Source organism: Baudoinia panamericana, assembly GCF_000338955.1.
Source record: "Baudoinia panamericana UAMH 10762 unplaced genomic scaffold BAUCOscaffold_1, whole genome shotgun sequence".
NCBI lineage: Eukaryota > Fungi > Ascomycota > Dothideomycetes > Mycosphaerellales > Teratosphaeriaceae > Baudoinia > Baudoinia panamericana.
Window position 1 is genome coordinate 1,418,306 of NW_006911257.1, and position 17,262 is coordinate 1,435,567.

Consider the following 17,262-nt stretch of genomic DNA (forward strand, 5'->3'; position numbering starts at 1 on the left):
TCACGTTCCCACACCCTGATCACTTGTACTTTGTACAACACGAAGCAGCTTTCTCATCGATCCTACCGACCTAACTAGTACTTCACGCTCACATTGGCCTTTGGGAAGCACGTTCTGGACGTGACATTTCGCTTGCCTTCCATGCTCCCAGCCTCCTCTGACGCAACATCCAGTGTGTACGCCATCAATGGCCGTTACGGTTGCAACATACAGCGCAGACCTCCTTGTCCCCGGATCGCGCAGACGCGAAAACCGGCTACCAAAGACTGGGTCGGCTGAGACATGCCATGAGCTCGATGCAGAACTTCAAGCTATAGCTGCCCTTTGGCAGAAAGTACGCCATGTGGACAGCTTTGTACCATCAGGACCTGGAAGACGTAGGTCCGTTTCAACACAGGCGTCTGCAAAGGGTCAACCGAGGGAGCTTTTTAAGCCGGTGCAGTTCCCAGGCGTTGCTGTGTCGCATCGATCAGAGGAAAAGCCATTGGCAGAGGAGCCACTTGACTGCACACTCACCGAGACCCTAGCAGTCGTCGCAATTCTCTGCGATGCAAATGTCTATACAGTCAGTCCGTCCGGATATGGAGCGACATCACGTAGCCGCCGTGCCCTTGACCTAACATCAGTCGATGGTATCCGCGAATTTGCTAATAAGAAAGCCAAAAAGGCCGCAAAGCAGGCTCAGAAGGACAAGTGGGCAGACAGTGACAACGAAGGCGGCGAGAAGCAAGATGGAGGCGCGGATGGCGAGGGGGGTGGGGCTGGAGGCGACGGGTCGGGTGGAGATGGTGGTGCAGGCGCAGGCGGCGATGGTGGTGATCCGCCTGGCGGTGATGGCGGCGGCGGCGGCGACGATGGCGACGACTGGGCGTTTGGAGGTGGCAAGAAATCGAAAAAGAAGAAGAAGAAGACAGGATGGCTTGATGAGGAAGAAGAGTCGAAGCCAGAGGATGACGGAGCGAAGCAAGCAGCGGAGGATGCTGCCAACGGCGAGATCACAGCCAGTGCTGGCGCTGGCGAAGCCGATCCGGTTGATGATTGGGGAGCGTTCGCGACCGTGAGCACGAAGAAGAAGGGTAAGAAGGGCAAGGGCCAGCCTGAGCCCGAACCGGCGGTGGTCGTCGTGCCAGAGCCGACGTTCGACTCTGGCGACCTTGGTGCAAGCGCGACCATCGAAACGCCTGCTGATGACGATGACTGGGGTGGCTTTGGCAAGAAAAAGAAAGGTAAAAAGGGCAAGGTAAGTGCAGCTGTTCTTCTCTACTTCACACGTTCTCGCTTGCATTCGCCATGCGTGAGGCAACATTGCTCCAACGGCAGCTTGCGGCCTGCGCTATAACTCTCGGATACTGGCCATTTGCTCGCTTCGCCTGCTGGACAGCATTAGACGCAACGTGGAGACAGCCCGTAATAGTATCAGAACCAAAAGCTGGGCTTCGTGTCATGGCGTGTCGTTGCGCACAGAATGTCCGCTCTCTTCTGCAATTTCCTGTTGGAAAGACTCTGTAATCTGCTTTGATTCTGGCAACGCCGCTTTGAGCGCCGGCTACGACCCAGGCATCCGGACACCAAACGACTCCGCTGCATCCGCACATCCGCCATCTCGCTTTGCAAAGACAGCATGCAGCTGATGTATTAGGGCATATTGCGGATCTGGCCACGGTTATGGGAAGTCGCAATCTGTACAACATGCGCCCCCCCCGTTTCATAGCGTTCGGTGAACTGCCGCAGCGCTCATGACAGCTGCAGGAACGGCTATGGAATTGCAATCCAGCTGATATCGACTTCGCATGTCATTGATCACCGCATGGCGTTCTCGATCCAGGATGTATCTCTGTACCGGGCGGAAAGGAGGCGTTAGCGCGTTGGCTGCAGCTAACGCGCGCGCAATCTCGGGGTTATCGATATGCGCTACTTTTGGCTACGGAGCATGCGACCCAATCGCACACGTCCCCTCTGTTGTCGCATTCGTGTTCACAACTTGATGTAGTTGTTCTAACGTGTCGCAGTCCGATCCAGTACCTCCACCGCCCCCTCCTGCGCCGGAGAGCGACATGAAGTTTGACGACATCAATCTAAACGACGACAAAGCTGCGCCTAAGCTCGACTTCGACTTCGGTCTTGCTGGCGCATCTGCTACCGAGAACAAGACGTCGGGCTTCGGTCTAGGTAGTACGTGGGGTGGAGGATGGGGCTCCGGAGGCGGGTCGACGTGGGGTTTCGGCGCCGTTGAAGAGAAGAAGGAGGAGCCTGCCACGAAGCTTGATGTGTCATGGGGATTTGGTGGTAGCTCCGTGTCGAAGAATCGAGACAAGGATGTTAAGAAGGATACCGGCTTCGAAATCAACTTCGACAGCATTGGCGACGATGGAGGTGCCGGTACGACCGACTTTACCGCGCCTGCTAAGGACGACAGCGACCCATGGGGCGGCTTCATGAGCACTGGGAAGAAGGACAAACGCAAGGGCAAGAAGGACATTGATGAGCCTGCTTTCGTGGATGTACCGCCGCCCCCACCCGCTGCTATCGTGATCGATGACAAGCCAAGCGACTCTGGAGATCCGTGGGATCTATTTGGAGGTTCAAAGAAGGATCGCAAGAAGGGAAAGAAGGGTGTCGCTGCTGTAGAGCCGGACGAGCCTGCCATCGTCGTAGTTCCTGAGCCCGAGCCTTTGCCGGAGGCAGACAAGCCGGCGGAAGATGACATCTGGCCAGCGTCTGCGAAGGATCGAAAGAAGGCCAAGAAAGCAGGAAAGGGTGCGCAGCTAGATGAGAAGCCTCTTGACGAGCCGGCGGTTGTTGTGGTGCCAGAGCCTGCCGCAGATACCGCTGAAGGCGACGACGGATTCGGCTGGGGCGCTCCGAAGAAGGATAAGAAGAAGAAAAAGGGTGCTAGCACATTCGATTGGGGTGCGGAGCCGGAGGAGACGATCGTTGACGTGCCGCCGCCGCCTCCACCGCCTGTTGCTGTCGTGGAAGAACCTGCCGCAGATGACATATGGAGCTTCGGGACGAAGAAGGACAAGAAGAAGGGCAAGAAAGCGGCAGCCGAGCCAGTCGTCGAGGCACCGCCCCCTCCACCCCCGCCTCCGGCTGTGCCGGACGACGATGCTGAGGAGAACGCAGCAGAGGAGGACTGGTTTGGTGGGTTTGGCACTTCAAAATCCGGCAAGAAGACAAAGTCAAAGGACCCTGTCAACACCGAGGAGTCCAATGTGCTGCAACCGGAAGCTGTGGACGAGCCGAAGGCTGATGATGACTGGATGAACTCGTCGTGGACGACGGGCACGAAGAAGAAGTCCTCCAAAAAAGACAAGTCCAAGGGCATCGTGGAGGTCATTGATCCGAGTCCGGGCGTCTCTGTCGTCCTCCCAGAGTCAGTTCAGGACAAATCCGCCGAAGAAGATCCGTCGTGGTCATCGTTTGGTGCTGTTGGAAAGAAAGAAAAGCGAAAAGGCGGAAAGAAAGGGCTTGCGGAAGAAATCACGGCGCCTGCAGCTCCAACACTGCCTGATCAGGGCATGGACGATCTTGGAGGCGAAATTGCTGCGGCACCAGCACTTCTCGAGTTCGAGAGTACACCTGTCGACGATCCGTGGGCAAAGATCAGCTCAAAGATGGAGAAGAAGTCCAAGAAGAGCGCCAGATCTTATGCTTTCGATGACAAGCCGTCGAACACGAAGGTGGAAGATCTACAGGATGCCCCAGCCGACATTGTTGATGTTGTCGACGAACCGGCTGTCATTCCAGGGCCTGACCCCGTAATAGAGTCCAAAGACATCAAGAAGCCTACCAAGTCCTCTGGCTGGGGCGGGCTATGGGGTAGCAATACTAGCAAGGCGTCCTCAAAATCAAGTAAGGATAAGGAAGCGAAGGACAAGGCGGAGAAAGAGGCCTTGGAGAAGGAGCAGGCAGAGAAGGCTGCCGCTGAGGAAGCGCAACGAAAAGCGGACGAGGAAGCATTCGCCGCTGCTCTCAAGGACGAGCCCGATGATCTGCTGGCCATGGTGGATGAGGCGCCGGTCAAGAAGTCGTCCAAAGACTCGAAGAAGAAAGGCGAGAAGCTCAAGGTAAGCCGAGCGTTGTGTTGAGACCCGAGCCGTTGTCTGAAACACAGCTAACCTTCTACCCGTCAATTTCTAGGCCGATGTCAAGTCAAGCAAGAAGTCTGAGTCTAAGGAGGACCCTGTCATCGCAATCATTGAAGATGCGGCCGCTGATCCCATCATTGACATTGTGGACGAGAAGGTGGACGGCAAGTCAGCCAAGCTCGAGACTCCTTCGGCGGCAGGGTGGGGTTTCTGGGGTGCATCACTCCGCTCAACTAAGCCAAGCAGCGGCAAGAAAGCCACAGCCGGCGCCGAACCGAAGGAGGAAATTACTGTGGATGTATCAGCCAATCAGGAAGCGTCTAAGCTTACCGAGCACCCGAAGTTGCCAGAAGTCACTTCTGCTGCGGACGGCGAGCTGAAGTCAGCAACGTCGCCCGTAAGCAGGTTGGGAAAGGACGCGTCAAGCAAGTCGAAATCGAAAGGAAGCACTATTCAAGACCGCATCAAGGCGCTGCACGCTGATAGTACCGATCCGCCTGCCAAGAAGTCATCCCCAGACTCGAAGAAAGGCAAAGACATCCCCTCCCCACCTGAGCCAGAGCTGGTACCGGAACCAGAGCCTGAACCCGTGATCATTCCGCCATCCCCAGAGGAGAAGAAGTCTGCGAAAAAGAGCTCTTCCAAAACCTCGTCGTCCAAGAAGCGAGAACCGGAACCGCCCGCTGATTCCATTCCCGCCCCGCCGCCGCCATCTGCCTCTCCGCTACCAGGAGGTTTCCCAGCAGAAGACACTCTTGACGTATTTCCGGATATGCCATCATCGCCCAAGAAGACACCATCGAAGGACAAGAAAGCGTCATCCAAGTCTTCTGTGAAGAAGGACTCTAAGTCCGCCAAAGCCGAGGCTGATCCTGTGATTGTCACACCCGCGGCCCTTGATGATCTGGTCGAATTTGGCGAGCCCACTGACAAGCTGCTGACTCCACCACCGGAGAAACCTAGCAAGGACGATGCTAAAGGCCATAAGAAGGAGCGACCCAAGGTTGTCCGGGATCAGACGACGAACTCATGGGGATTCTGGGGTGCTACACCCCCTCCCAAGTCGAGCTCAAAGGACAAGCCACGCGACAAGGAGGACGTGCCGTCGCCTATTAAGGAGAGGCCCTCTGGTCTGTCCCGATCAAAGTCCGCACGCAAGGCGACAGATAGAGATCCCATGGAGAAAGCGTCCAAGTCCTCAGGTTCGGACAAAGATGTTAAGAGTCCCTCCAAATCGCGCCCAAGCACGTCCCGGGGCCAAAGCTTTGGCGCCATGTTCGGAATGGGCCCGCCGCCGTCACGGTCGAAATCCACGCGTGCCGCGACCTCCCGCCGTCAATCCGTGGCAGTAGACGATGATGGCATGATCTCGCCGCCTCCGGAAGATGGGAGAAGAGACATGTCGGAAAAGGCCGCAAAGGTCATGGGCGTCTCGCGCAGCAAGTCAACACGTGACCCGTCCAAGCGCAAAGTCCCGGACCCGTACGCCATCGACAGTGACGATATGATTGTGGTTGACGGGCCCGAAGATTCGGCGAAAGATGTACCGCCTTCTGAGAAACCATTGACTGACATAGAGAAGAAGTCGCGCCGATCCAAGCGTGACACCAACATGATGACTGGCGGATTGGGCAATGCTGATGATACAGTCATGGTCGACGTTTCGCGTGCTCCAGATGAGCCAAAGGTGGACGACCTTGCGTTTGACGTCCGCCCACCACTCGTCAGACGTGCAACAACCAGCGCTAAGAAGGCTGGTTTGATGGGTGGCATTCTCGGCGCCTTCTCATCACGTCCTTCAGCGCCTGACCGTCGGCAAAGCAAGGCTTATGAGAGCGAAGACGGCATGGCTCGTCGCAAGCGCACGTCAGTGTACGAGGACGATCAAGCGAAGCGTCTCCGCCGTGAAGATCGCAAGGTCACAAGGCCAAGGAAAGCATCGGACGCCGGAGGGCAAGTTGACGTGGCGCCCTTGCCTGCAGGCGAAGATGATGCAGCCCGTGAAGCTCGTCGGGCTGAGCGTCGAGCAAGGCGTGAGCAGGAAGCTGCCGAAGAACAAGCGCGAGCTGAACGCCGTCGTGAACGGGAAGAAGCGCGCAAAGCGAAAGCTCGTGAAGAAGAGGAGCGCTTACAGCAGGCGGAAGCAGAACGTGAGGCACGTCGCAGGGAAGAGAGACGCGCTCGCCGGGCAGAACGCGAAGCTCGACATGTCGAGGAAGAGCGCCTTGCGCAGGAAGAAGAAGCTAAAGCTGTTGAGAGGCGTGAGCGCCGCCGTGAGCGCGAAAGGCAGCGATTAGAGGAAGAAGCTGCTTCCCGACCACGCACGGACCGTAGACGCTCAACCTACGATCGCCCTGAGGAGGAAGAAGCGCGCAGAGTCCGTCGTGAGGACAGACGGGTACGACGAGAGCCTGAGCAAGCTGCAGGCAATGATAAGGAACGACCACGCACATCTCGACGACGCTCCGAATATCCGGCAGCCGTTAATGACTACTTTGACAAGCGCAATGGTGAGCAAGCTCCGCATGCCATTGGTGAGGCCTCTGCGCCTGTTGCTGACGGCCGACCGTACATCAAGGCCGGTGGTGATAAGACGACCTCTTGGGTTCATTCCGTCAACGAAGACCCGCCACCTCCACCGCCACTTGAGGGTACGATAGTCGATGCGCCGCAGCACTTTGCTGCCGATGATGATGTGCCGGCAGACCACCCGCTTGAGGAGACTACTGCAAGAAAGTTTCGGCATAGGCGGGCAAACGAGCGCGACGTCGACGCAGAAGAAGAGCGTCGCAGGCGGAGACGCGACCGACGTGATGCAGAAAACATTAAGAGTAGCAGCGGAGGCAGCTCGCATGATCGCCGTAGGAGTTACGCTGGTGGGCCCGTCACCACTCCCAACTATAATGATGTGGGGATGAGGACCTGGGACGGCCGACCTGCGGTGCAGAGAAATGATTCCAAGCGGGGAGGCTGGTTCAAGAAGATTGGTGACCTTACAGGTCTGTGAGAAGCGCTTGCATTTTTTGGCGCCTCTTGGTTGTATGTTTTCCGATGATACCCTTCTCGTTTGCGGCTGGCTGTAGGATTGCATAGATAGCAGGACAGCACAACACTTGTTAAGAGCGGCAGTCAGCAACAGTGTTCTACAAGTCTGCTCTCGTGCTGCGCGTTTCTCGTTGATGGCGTAATGACGTTCAAGCTCCTCCCCTGCGCAAGCGTGCCGGCTTATCGCAGACATGCTTTGACCATTGAGCTTGACCTGTATCCAAACGTTTCACGAGGTCGCGTGACACCTTGAAGAGAGTGCCACGAAGATGGAAGGCGATGCAGAGTCAATCCTCATACCCTTCGTGGGCGCTCTCCAAGCTTCCATCGCTGTCCTACTCACCATCCTCGCCGGCGTCCTTGCCGCACAGTTTGGGCTTCTGAGCGAGGCATCTTCGAAAGACATTTCGAAGCTATGTGTCCGACTTTGTCTGCCAGCGTTGCTGATCGTGAACGTCGGATCCCAACTGGAGCTGGGAACGGTACAGTATTCATACCTCGATTCGTGGACGGCGTTGCTGATCGGTCGGGCAGGGAACACGTTATGTGCCAATCATAGTATGGGCCATCATCTACAATGTCCTCTCAATCGGACTGGGCTTCGCGATGACGAGGCTATTCGGCATGCCACAGTGGACAACGCCCGCAATAGCGTTTAACAACACAACTAGCCTGCCGCTGCTCCTCGTGCAGTCGCTCGATGCTACCGGCATACTCGACTCTTTGGACTCGTCCGGCACCGCCGTAGCACGCGCAAAGTCGTATTTCCTCGTCAATGCAATGATCGGTAACAGTCTGACCTTCGCTCTGGGTCCCAAGCTTCTCAATGGGCAGGAAGAAGACGCGCCCGACGAGCAAGAGAAGGATGCGCAAGATGGCGACGTCGATGCGCAAATCGAAGCTCAGCGCGAGGACGCGGAGGATGCGAACGAGCAAAGTTCGCTTCTTCCGAACCATATGGCACGGCATACGGTCAAGATAAACTATAAGGGCTACAAGTACGGACGCCGGATCTGGGACCGTCTGCCAGGCTGGGCACGCACTGTCGTCGACGCCCTGTGGCAGTTTGTCAACCCGCCACTGATCGGGGCCGCTATTGGAGCGCTTCTGGGTCTGGTACCGGCATTGCATCGACTGTTCTTTGAAGATCAGCAGCACGGCGGATATCTTAATGCCTGGCTCACCAGCGCTCTGAAGAACGTCGGCGACCTCTTTGCGGCTCTGCAGGTCATTGTGGTTGGAGTCAAGCTTTCGCAGGCTTTGCTGCGCATGAAGAAAGGCGAGGCTAGCGGCAAGGTGCCCTGGCTCGCCACGACAGTCATCCTCCTCATTCGCCTCGTGATATGGCCTGCTATCAGCATACCAGTCATTTATCTTCTCGTAGTCAAGACGAAGCTCCTCAGCAATGATCCAATCCTGTGGTTCGCCATGATGCTTATGCCTGTTGGACCGCCTGCGCTCAAGCTTACTGCTCTAGCGGATGTCAATGGGTCGGATGATGACACGAAGATGAGCGTTGCAAAGTTTTTGACGGTAGGTCTCCTCACACATTACGCTCATCGCTATGCATTCGCTTACTGTCATGCTAGATATCGTACGCCATCTCGCCGCTCATATGCTTCTCCGTCGTGGGAAGTTTAAAGGCTTCGCAGGCCGCCATTGGCAATTAATTAACATAAGATGTCGTCATACATTCTCCCGTTCACATTAGCCTCACATGACCACCAAAAGGCCTACAGCGCCCGCGAGTCCAAGCAACGGAGCTGGAAACAGTGTAGCAGCAGCCATGGCGCTCGAGGTGCTGCTCGCTTGCGGCGGACTCGATGTCTGTTGCGACACCGCTGCAACTGCTGTGCTCTGGGCTGCGCTCTGGGTGGTGCTCTGGACCGTCTACACCATTATCAGCTCACCAATATCGATCCTTTTTTCCCAAGCGCTGTGAACTTACCGTAAGTGTCGACTTCGGACTCACCGTCACCGTCACTGCATTCGCCGGTATCACCTCGATGAACGTATTGCCCACTTGGTCTCTTGTGGTGAGCGTGCTGGCTCCCGCGCCCTTGCCAGTACCTGTCTCGCCGTTGCTGCTAGCGCCAGGTCCGGACATGGGGATGATGTTGCCGGTGATAGATGCAGGAGAGCCTGTGGTCGTGCTTGCGGCATTGGAGGCAGCAGGAGTAACGTAGACGGTTTGAATGGTTATGATCGGTCTGTAAGTGATATGAGTGCCAAGTAAACACCGAGCTCGTGGCAAGATGCTCCTTACACGAGCGCCTGCCGCTCCTCAAGCAATTGACCAAAGACGAACGCGCACAGTGCGCTCAGTAGCACAACTACTGTCTTGAAGCTAAGCATATTGGTTTTACCGTGTATTGATCGTTAAGACAGCTACATGCGAGTACTGCAAAGACGGGACGTGAGCGGGTTTACAAGGGCAATAACGCCTGCATATATTGCTTGCCGTGGCGTTCGATGGGCACAGAGGTATGATATCAACAACCTCACCTGTTTCCTGCTCGGGGAACCGTGCAGATCGCACAGCTACGCTGCCGTACACGCACTGAAACCGACCTATGGCGTGTGGACAGCGCACCTCAGTGTGCGTGCAACGAGCACAAGAGTTGGCCCGTGAGCATGTCAAAAACCGGGAAATAGTGCTAGCGTGACAGCTGCATGATGCTTGCGGCTCTGCACGCGAAGCCCGCCAAAAGTTGGCAGAGGACAATCTGAAACGCCACAGACGCAGGGCTCAGAGCCAGGCAGTCTAAGCGAGTGTCAAAGAGCACTGTGAGACCGTATCAGGCGCTGGAGCATTGCGACGACTTTGCGATGCAAACAAGGCGTCTTGTCCGCAACCGCATGTTGCTGCAAGAAACATGTTGTTGACGATTCGAATAAAAGACTAAGAGCGACCTCCCGAATCAGATCTCGCCAACGAAGCCAACCTCCACCATCTTATCCACTGGCAAGTTCAGCTTCTCCATCCTTCCTCTCGTGTTCTCTCTAACCCACAGGAATGCACTAAGCAGAATCTTCTTGACGAAGTTATACTTCGGATTGACGCGCATCTGCTGCTTGCCAATCAGGTACAATGTCTGCGTCGCGTATGCTTCGTCCAGATGCTGTAGCTTCGCCACCAATGCGGCATCTTGCGCATCGACGTGCTTCTCCGCTATCGCCCCGTTCGAAGACGCCTCCGATGGCGACATCTTCACCGCGCCGCGCATGATTGCCTTGCGCACCTCCTCGTAGACTAGGCGTGCAAGGTCCGGCGTAATGACGCGGTCATTGTAACCATGGCGGATGATCATGCGGTAGACATTCTTGACGCTCGTCCGGCTGACCGTATACATCTCATCCTCTTCTGCATGCGGGCGACTCAAAGCCAGCATGTGCATGAGCACAACCACTTCATTTTGAGCGCGGAACTTCTTCAGCCACTGTTCGTAGACTGTTGGCACGAAGTCGCCGGCTTTGTCGAAGAAGATTCCGATGCCATCAATCTCGGTGAGCTCGCCTCCACCATAGCGCTCAGAGAGCACCAAGCCGCTGTGATTGCTGGCATCCGGGCTCTTTGGCAGAATGTCGGAGATGTCGTGGCGCGTCTTCGCTTCCCATGTCCACTGCTTTTCTTTACCGTACCGCCACAGGCTGAAAAACGAGGCGAGGATGACGGCAAGCAGGAGCGTGAACCAAGCTCCGTCGGGGACCTTTGTCAGGGCTGAAGTGAGGTACAGACCGTCAAGAGTGACGAACGGAAGCCACACAAGGAAGACCAGGGCAGGGTGCACACGCCACACAATGATTGCGACCAAGGTGACTAGATTCGTTGTAATGAACGTGACGAGGATAACACATACGCCGTAGGCATGTCCAAGGCGAGTGGTCTGCAAGGCATCAGCTTCGTTCAGCGAACTCATCAAACACGGTAGACTAACGTTGCTGTAAACCGAAGTGACGATTACAGTGCCCACCATCATTAACCAGTTTGCTAACGGGATGTAAACTTGTCCATGGAACTTGTCACTCGTGTAGATCATCGTGATGTGCGGGAAGTAGCTGTATGCTAGGGTCAGCCAATGTACAGACGCAGCACAAACTTGAGTGAAGCGCTCACCTTGCATGCATTACTTGAGAGAGCAGCTGGAACGTGCTAGTGATCAAAGCCTGCGATGCCACGACGGCCGCCAAGATAGCAATGACCAAAGATGGATAGAACATGCCAGGTGGCACGGTCTGGAAGAACGGATTCGAGTAAGCCGAAGGATCATGGGATATGTAGGCCGCCTGACCAATGTACGCTAGCAGCAAGCACGGAAATGCGAAGAAGAGCCAGCTGATCTGCACAGCGCGCCTACTGAAGGCTCCAAGGTCCGCGAACAGGGCCTCGACACCGGTGAAGGCTAGCAGAATACCGCCGAGGTTAATCCAGCCTGTCGTACGGTTTCGCATAAACCAGTCTCCAGCATAGTAAGGTGAGAAAGCCTTTAACACGGTATAATCATGGACAGCGAGGTTGTAGATGCCAAAGACGCCGTTGAAGAGCAGCCAGATGATGACTATAGGCGCAAATGCGCTCGAGATTCTGTGGATGCCGAGGGGTTGTACGACGTAGAGCAGAATCAAGATGGCGCAGGAGACACCGATAATCGTCCCGTTTGTGATGTTGGATGAAGCGACTTCGAGGCCTTGGATAGCGCCCAGTACCGACTGCGCAGGTGTAAGGATACCGTCAGCCATGATCAAACTGACACCAAGAACAGCCAAAATTCTCAGCATAGCATTCGCGATCTTGCTCTTTTCCAGCCAAGTTCGAACGCCGCGGTTAGTTGGGTTCATCTCGTTTGTGTTGTGGCGCTCCATCTTCACCAACCGGTTGACTCTCGGGTCACTCTTCATGATGTCCGAGTAGCGAGAGAGAAGTGTGTACATGGCAAAAGTACCGCCTTCGCCCTCATCGTCGGCGCGCAGGACGATGCAAACATATTTGATGGTGACAATCAGGGTTAGTGACCAGATGATCAGCGACAAGGCACCCAGAAGATCCGGTCGTTCGGGCGGAGAGGAGAATGTCGAGCTGTAGGCATAAAGCGGCGACGTGCCGATGTCTCCGTATATAACACCAGTCGATTGGTAGGCTAGCCACAGCAGTGTCCATCCTTTGAACACCTACAGTTGGATCAGATTGCATTTGCAATGACGAGTGCTCCACTGCACTCGCCGGAGACGGAGAGGGCAAGGTCAACATACTTGCCGCTGCTTGAAGTCACTCTCGCGAACACCGCTTGCCTTTTCGGAGACGACGGACTCAGCATCAATCTCCTGGATGGAAATTCTGCGCTTGTATGCTGAAGCCGCACCGGGCTCGTTCGCAGTCCGAGCACGATCAATGGTGTCTTCACCGAACTGGATGCGAGCGCTCATGTCCGCCATTGTCAAGCGTGAAGGTGGTGGGATGAAAGACGAAGCAAGGAAGGAAAACTCAAAGCGAGCCAACAGGACGACGCAGGAATGGAATAAATACCTACCTTATCTCGCCAACACTGTTAGTATCCACACAGAGCTAAATCCTCGCGCGAGACAGGGTCCAGTACATGTGGCTGTTGCATGTGCAAGACCACACGTGGGTCACCGCGAGAACCCTTTCTGGACAGTTGCCGGGCGATTGGAAGCCCACTTCGCCTCAGACAAATGCGCGTAAACCCACGGAATCCATCACAACAAGGTGGGAGCTCTGCGTGGAGTTCAGGCTGCGACGCACGGGACTCGTTCGAAGAAGATATGGCGCTGGCATGGCGTCTTGGTCGCGGGATATGCCTCGCAACCAGATTGGTGTAGAAAATCCCTCATGCGCGCGATTTATCGACGTGGGTGCAGTATAGGGGCGCATGGGCTTGCTGTTCTCCACTGTAATTCTCGGTCGACCAAAAACTCAGCCGCACGACACGACCATGGGAGTCCACAGTCAAGGCAGAGGCGACATCTGTACGATTCAAGGTGCCGTCCGCGACTGAGGTGAAGTCTGACCAGTAAAGAGCAAGATGAAGCAGATAGAGTTGCCAAGCTCTGCGTGATTCCCCAGCGTCCGCTGTGGAGCAGGAAGGTCTGTGCATCACTGTTCTCCTCATCTTGTTTCTGAGATGACTACCTAGTATTGCTCTCTGCAACAGAAGTCCTGTCATTTGGCTCCCCGACCGTTGCTCTTCATGAGGCTGAACATTCACATGTAGGTTCCCATCACAATGCTGGCTCTATGGCTTCGCCCGCTGCTCGGCAGCAGATACTGTGTCGCTTCCTTGGCACGCCCTGACCTTTCCCCATCGGCCAAGCTCCACCAGGCAAGTTCACACAATTCCATCTTTTCTATAGTGTCCAACGGATAATGATGCCAGCTTCTCTGTATCCTGTGATGCACTCAAACTTGTAGAAAGGCGCGAGCGTGCTCCCTATTTAGACTGTGCTCTTTCCGCATTTTCCCTCGCAACACCTTTCCTCTATCGACCCCAATTGCAAATGCAAACCTGAGTCAGCCGCTTGACCTTGAGAAGAAGTTCTGTAGCGCTCACAACCTATCCACACCCAACCATGGCGTTCTCATCCGCTGCCACCATCACATGGAGTCGCATCAAAGCCATGTCGTTTGATATCTACGGCACCCTCATTGACTGGGAGGGCGGTATTGACAGCTCTGCCCGCGGCACTGCACTCGGTCCGTACCTACCCAGAGACCACCGACAACTTATGCTGGACATTGAGAAGCACGATACTGCTGTCCAGAAGGAGCATCCAACCATGTTGCAACGAGACGTCATTGCGGAAGGCCTCAAACGGTACGCCAAGGAGCTTCGTATCGTCGAAGATGGGAAGCTTTCTCAGGCTGAGGTGGACAAGGCCTGCAAACAGTATGGCGGCAAGATTGGAGAGTATCCCGCCTTCCCTGACACCGTTGCCGCCATCCAGAGGCTAGCCAAGCACTACAAGCTCATTCCACTTACGAATGTCGACAACGAGTCCTTCTCACGTACTCTGTCTGGGCCACTCAGCGGATGCAAGTTTGACGCGTACTACACGGCCGAAGACATTGGATCGTACAAGCCCGATTTGAAGAACTTCCACTACCTGCTCGACCATTTGAAGAAGGACTTTGACGTCGAGCAAGCCGATATATGCCATGTAGCGCAAAGCCTATTCCACGACCACGGTCCAGCAAGGGACATGCACATTCAGAGCGTGTGGGTCGACCGGCAAGGGTTCATGGGCGGCGAGGTGGAGAACGCGCAGGACAGATTTGCATATCAATTGCGGGTCGAGAATCTTGGTGAGCTTGCGCAAATTGTTGATAAAGCGTTCGAAGCATCGTGAACAACGCTTGGAGAAGCCAAATGTGCATTCAAGGTTACAGTTACCGTTCTACTCAGAGCTTACAACAATGGTATATCCAAGTTAACGCCCAGCTACCTTCTCACGACCATCGCCAGCAGAATGCCTTGGCGACGTCCCAATCGCTATGAGTCGCCAACCATCACCCTTTGGACTACACTGAGAGCCAGCTTTTGCACTTCAACGCTCGTTCCCGAAGCATCCACACTCAACACATCCTTCCTCAGCTCGTCATCTTGAGGTGCCTCAAGACTCTGGAATTGACTATGCACCATGTAGTCCTTCATGTAATGATTCTGCCGCGCCCTCACTCGGTCCATCAGAAGAGCCTCGCTCGCCTGCAGAAATACGAAGTGTAACCGCACATCTGGGTGATGGTAAGCTGCAACCCGCAATACATCTCGGTATTTCCGCTTCAGCGCAGAGCAAGTGACGATGACGCCTGCTGTGCCTTCCGTTACCGCCGACGCAAGTGTTTTGAGTGCTTCCTCGCGAAGAGTAATAAGCCAATCCCATCTATCCACATCCGTCAGAGGGTGGCCTTCAGACATCTTTTGGACGTTCTCTGGCGTATGGAACTTCACGCTCAGTCAGCGGATGCACTTCTTTCCTGAACTGATATCTACAAAATTGAGCTTACTGTGTCGCCCTCCAGATATGGTAGCGAAAATTGCTGGTGGAGATATTCTGCAACCGACGTTTTCCCGCATCCTGCTGGTCCTGTTATGATCCAGATATGCTTCTCTTTGCTCACTTGTGCGCCAGTGGATATCGCTAACGGGCTGTTTGCAGGCTCGTCTCTAAACAAACGAGGAATAGGTTCTGAGGGTGGTGTAGGAGGTAGGTGTGTCACCGCGTCCGTAGACATAGCCGCTGTGTGGATAAGGTGGGTGGTATAGAGACCGCGATTCGTGGATCAGACTGGTTTACCGTATGACAAGAATGCCGTACAAAGTAGGAGTCACGAGATGGTAGAACAGATCGGATGAAGAAGGCAGACATTGACCTATACCGCGTCGGAAGGAGTAGGCACGAGCGCACCTCGGGGTCGACTCGTCAAATTGCTAAGGGTAGATGAAGCCGTGCAAGACGGAATACCGATGAAGACGGTCTTTGCGGTACCTAATTCTGTGTCTCAATTTCATAGCTGATGGGTACCGACGGCTTTAGATCCCATTGGCAATCGACAGGCCCGGCTGAGGTCGGCGTTTGATGCCAGTCGCCGCATGCTTCGCCGTTGACTGCCACCTTGTTGCAACGCCTGGAAGTAGCAGATTGAGGGTAACACGTGAGATGGTGTTTCACAAACTCTGTACTCTTGAAAGTAGAGTCCCCAGTTCTTTGGGCGAGGTTATCAACATGCTCAGCTTGAGGGTGCTTTCGTACGATACGTTCGGCTTTTTCCGGCGCTAGTGTTTGCACGAATTTGATCATGGTTGCCAGCTGACAACTAAAGATGTGGCTCTGTGAGCGGCAATGCCGTGGATCTTGCCAGTTTGATTACACAGGACTGTGCCCCGGTCATCTTATGTGTACGTCCAGGCTTGAGACAATAACACTGTCTGGCGGTATGTGGCCTACAGCGCGGTGCCGACGTATGCACGGTTACAAGGCATGTAATCTTCAAACATTGATGCAGGTCGACTTGTCCTCGCGGATAATGTATGAGTTCACGCAAATTTCCCGACTGATGAAACGGACGATCCGTTTTTCTTAATTACACCTGAGTTTGACAAGCTGTACGAAACATTCTGAAAACTATGCCAGACAGGGTATCCTCTTCAACAGCCATAACTGGCTAAATGGAGCTGAGAGAGAAAGGCAACACCTCGAGTCGATCTTACGCGCACTTTGGTGCACTGAGTGCTAGTGCTATTGGATCGCCGTTCGCAAATACCATCTTGCTACGTCAAGGACATCTACCAAATAAACAGCCCCGTTCGCTATTACGAACACCGCTGCATGCCGAACTGTACCGTACCAGAGCTTCAAACGTGCATGACCACCGAAAGGATAGCAACGCACGGCGGAGGACCAGAGAACGTGGTCCAATTCGTACACTTTACCCTTGCTTGAGATTGGTGAACGAACAACCGTGGAACCCATGAGTCCGATATAGATGATAAGGTCTTCCGTCGTCGTTTGCGAGCAACGCTATTGGAACGTGTTGTAGTTACAGATGCTCATGGTTTCCGAAGGTGAGAAACAGGACTTAAGTCGGCAGACAGACGCAGTACCAAGTCGTCCCAGTGACCGTTCTACTCGCCGCAGAAGATGCAGACATCCTTCCATATTTGCTTGCCTACTACCGGAGGCAGTTCCGATCCCGCAATATGTCATAGAGGCTCCAGTGAGCACCTCCCATTACTGCCCCGCCACGTAATTGTAACTTTGGCATGCACGTTCATAGAGGGATACAGTTGATAAAGCCTACCTGAATTTGTCGTGCGTTGAACGTGGAAGCTTTATACAAAGGTTATCTCGTGTTGCGATCGGAGTCACTAAATAAGCTCACCAAGCATCAACGGTGGAGCTCGGCAAAGCCTCTTTACGGAGGCACGGCAGATCACCGTCAGTGTCCTGACGCAACGCACCATCATCAAACCACACGACTCTGTCTTAGCGATGCTTGAAGGGTCGATCTGCCCGTCCCACTGCCGCAATCCCGCATACTCGGCACATATCCGAAGCAGAAGCCCAACAGATGTAGGATCTCCCTTCCATGTGTCGTTAACGATTGGCCGCT

The 17,262-nt window shown here is 54.7% G+C and overlaps 6 protein-coding genes across 6 annotated transcripts; 4 read left to right on the forward strand and 2 right to left on the reverse strand.

The window, feature by feature from the left end:
- Nucleotides 1-187: 187 nt before the first annotated feature.
- Nucleotides 188-7,098, forward strand: BAUCODRAFT_144604 (uncharacterized protein; the record flags this gene model as incomplete). Its single annotated transcript, XM_007674021.1, has 3 exons — nucleotides 188-1,240; nucleotides 2,010-4,070; nucleotides 4,144-7,098. The coding sequence occupies 3 exons, from the start codon at nucleotides 188-190 to the stop codon at nucleotides 7,096-7,098; spliced, it is 6,069 nt and encodes a 2,022-aa protein (XP_007672211.1).
- BAUCODRAFT_192652 (uncharacterized protein) lies at nucleotides 7,079-8,924 on the forward strand. The gene is made up of 3 exons (XM_007674022.1): nucleotides 7,079-7,618; nucleotides 7,671-8,669; nucleotides 8,726-8,924. The coding sequence occupies exons 1-3, from the start codon at nucleotides 7,406-7,408 to the stop codon at nucleotides 8,804-8,806; spliced, it is 1,293 nt and encodes a 430-aa protein (XP_007672212.1). The 5' UTR covers nucleotides 7,079-7,405; the 3' UTR covers nucleotides 8,807-8,924.
- Nucleotides 8,925-9,936: 1,012 nt separating this feature from the next.
- Nucleotides 9,937-12,623, reverse strand: BAUCODRAFT_29412 (uncharacterized protein). The gene is made up of 4 exons (XM_007674023.1): nucleotides 12,387-12,623; nucleotides 11,254-12,305; nucleotides 11,075-11,195; nucleotides 9,937-11,023 (listed from the first exon to the last, which is right to left on the reverse strand). Exons 1-4 carry the CDS (start codon nucleotides 12,567-12,569, stop codon nucleotides 10,058-10,060), a joined length of 2,322 nt encoding a protein of 773 aa, XP_007672213.1. The 5' UTR covers nucleotides 12,570-12,623; the 3' UTR covers nucleotides 9,937-10,057.
- Nucleotides 12,624-13,505: 882 nt separating this feature from the next.
- BAUCODRAFT_29413 (uncharacterized protein) lies at nucleotides 13,506-14,974 on the forward strand. The gene has a single exon (XM_007674024.1). The coding sequence runs from the start codon at nucleotides 13,722-13,724 to the stop codon at nucleotides 14,496-14,498; it is 777 nt and encodes a 258-aa protein (XP_007672214.1). The 5' UTR covers nucleotides 13,506-13,721; the 3' UTR covers nucleotides 14,499-14,974.
- Nucleotides 14,975-16,011: 1,037 nt separating this feature from the next.
- Nucleotides 16,012-16,625, reverse strand: BAUCODRAFT_29415 (uncharacterized protein; the record flags this gene model as incomplete). Its single annotated transcript, XM_007674025.1, has 1 exon — nucleotides 16,012-16,625. One exon carries the CDS (start codon nucleotides 16,620-16,622, stop codon nucleotides 16,389-16,391), a length of 234 nt encoding a protein of 77 aa, XP_007672215.1. The 3' UTR covers nucleotides 16,012-16,388.
- Nucleotides 16,626-16,649: 24 nt separating this feature from the next.
- On the forward strand, nucleotides 16,650-16,929 carry BAUCODRAFT_29416 (uncharacterized protein). Its single transcript, XM_007674026.1, has one exon. It carries the CDS (start codon nucleotides 16,696-16,698, stop codon nucleotides 16,897-16,899), a length of 204 nt encoding a protein of 67 aa, XP_007672216.1. The 5' UTR covers nucleotides 16,650-16,695; the 3' UTR covers nucleotides 16,900-16,929.
- Nucleotides 16,930-17,262: the final 333 nt, after the last annotated feature.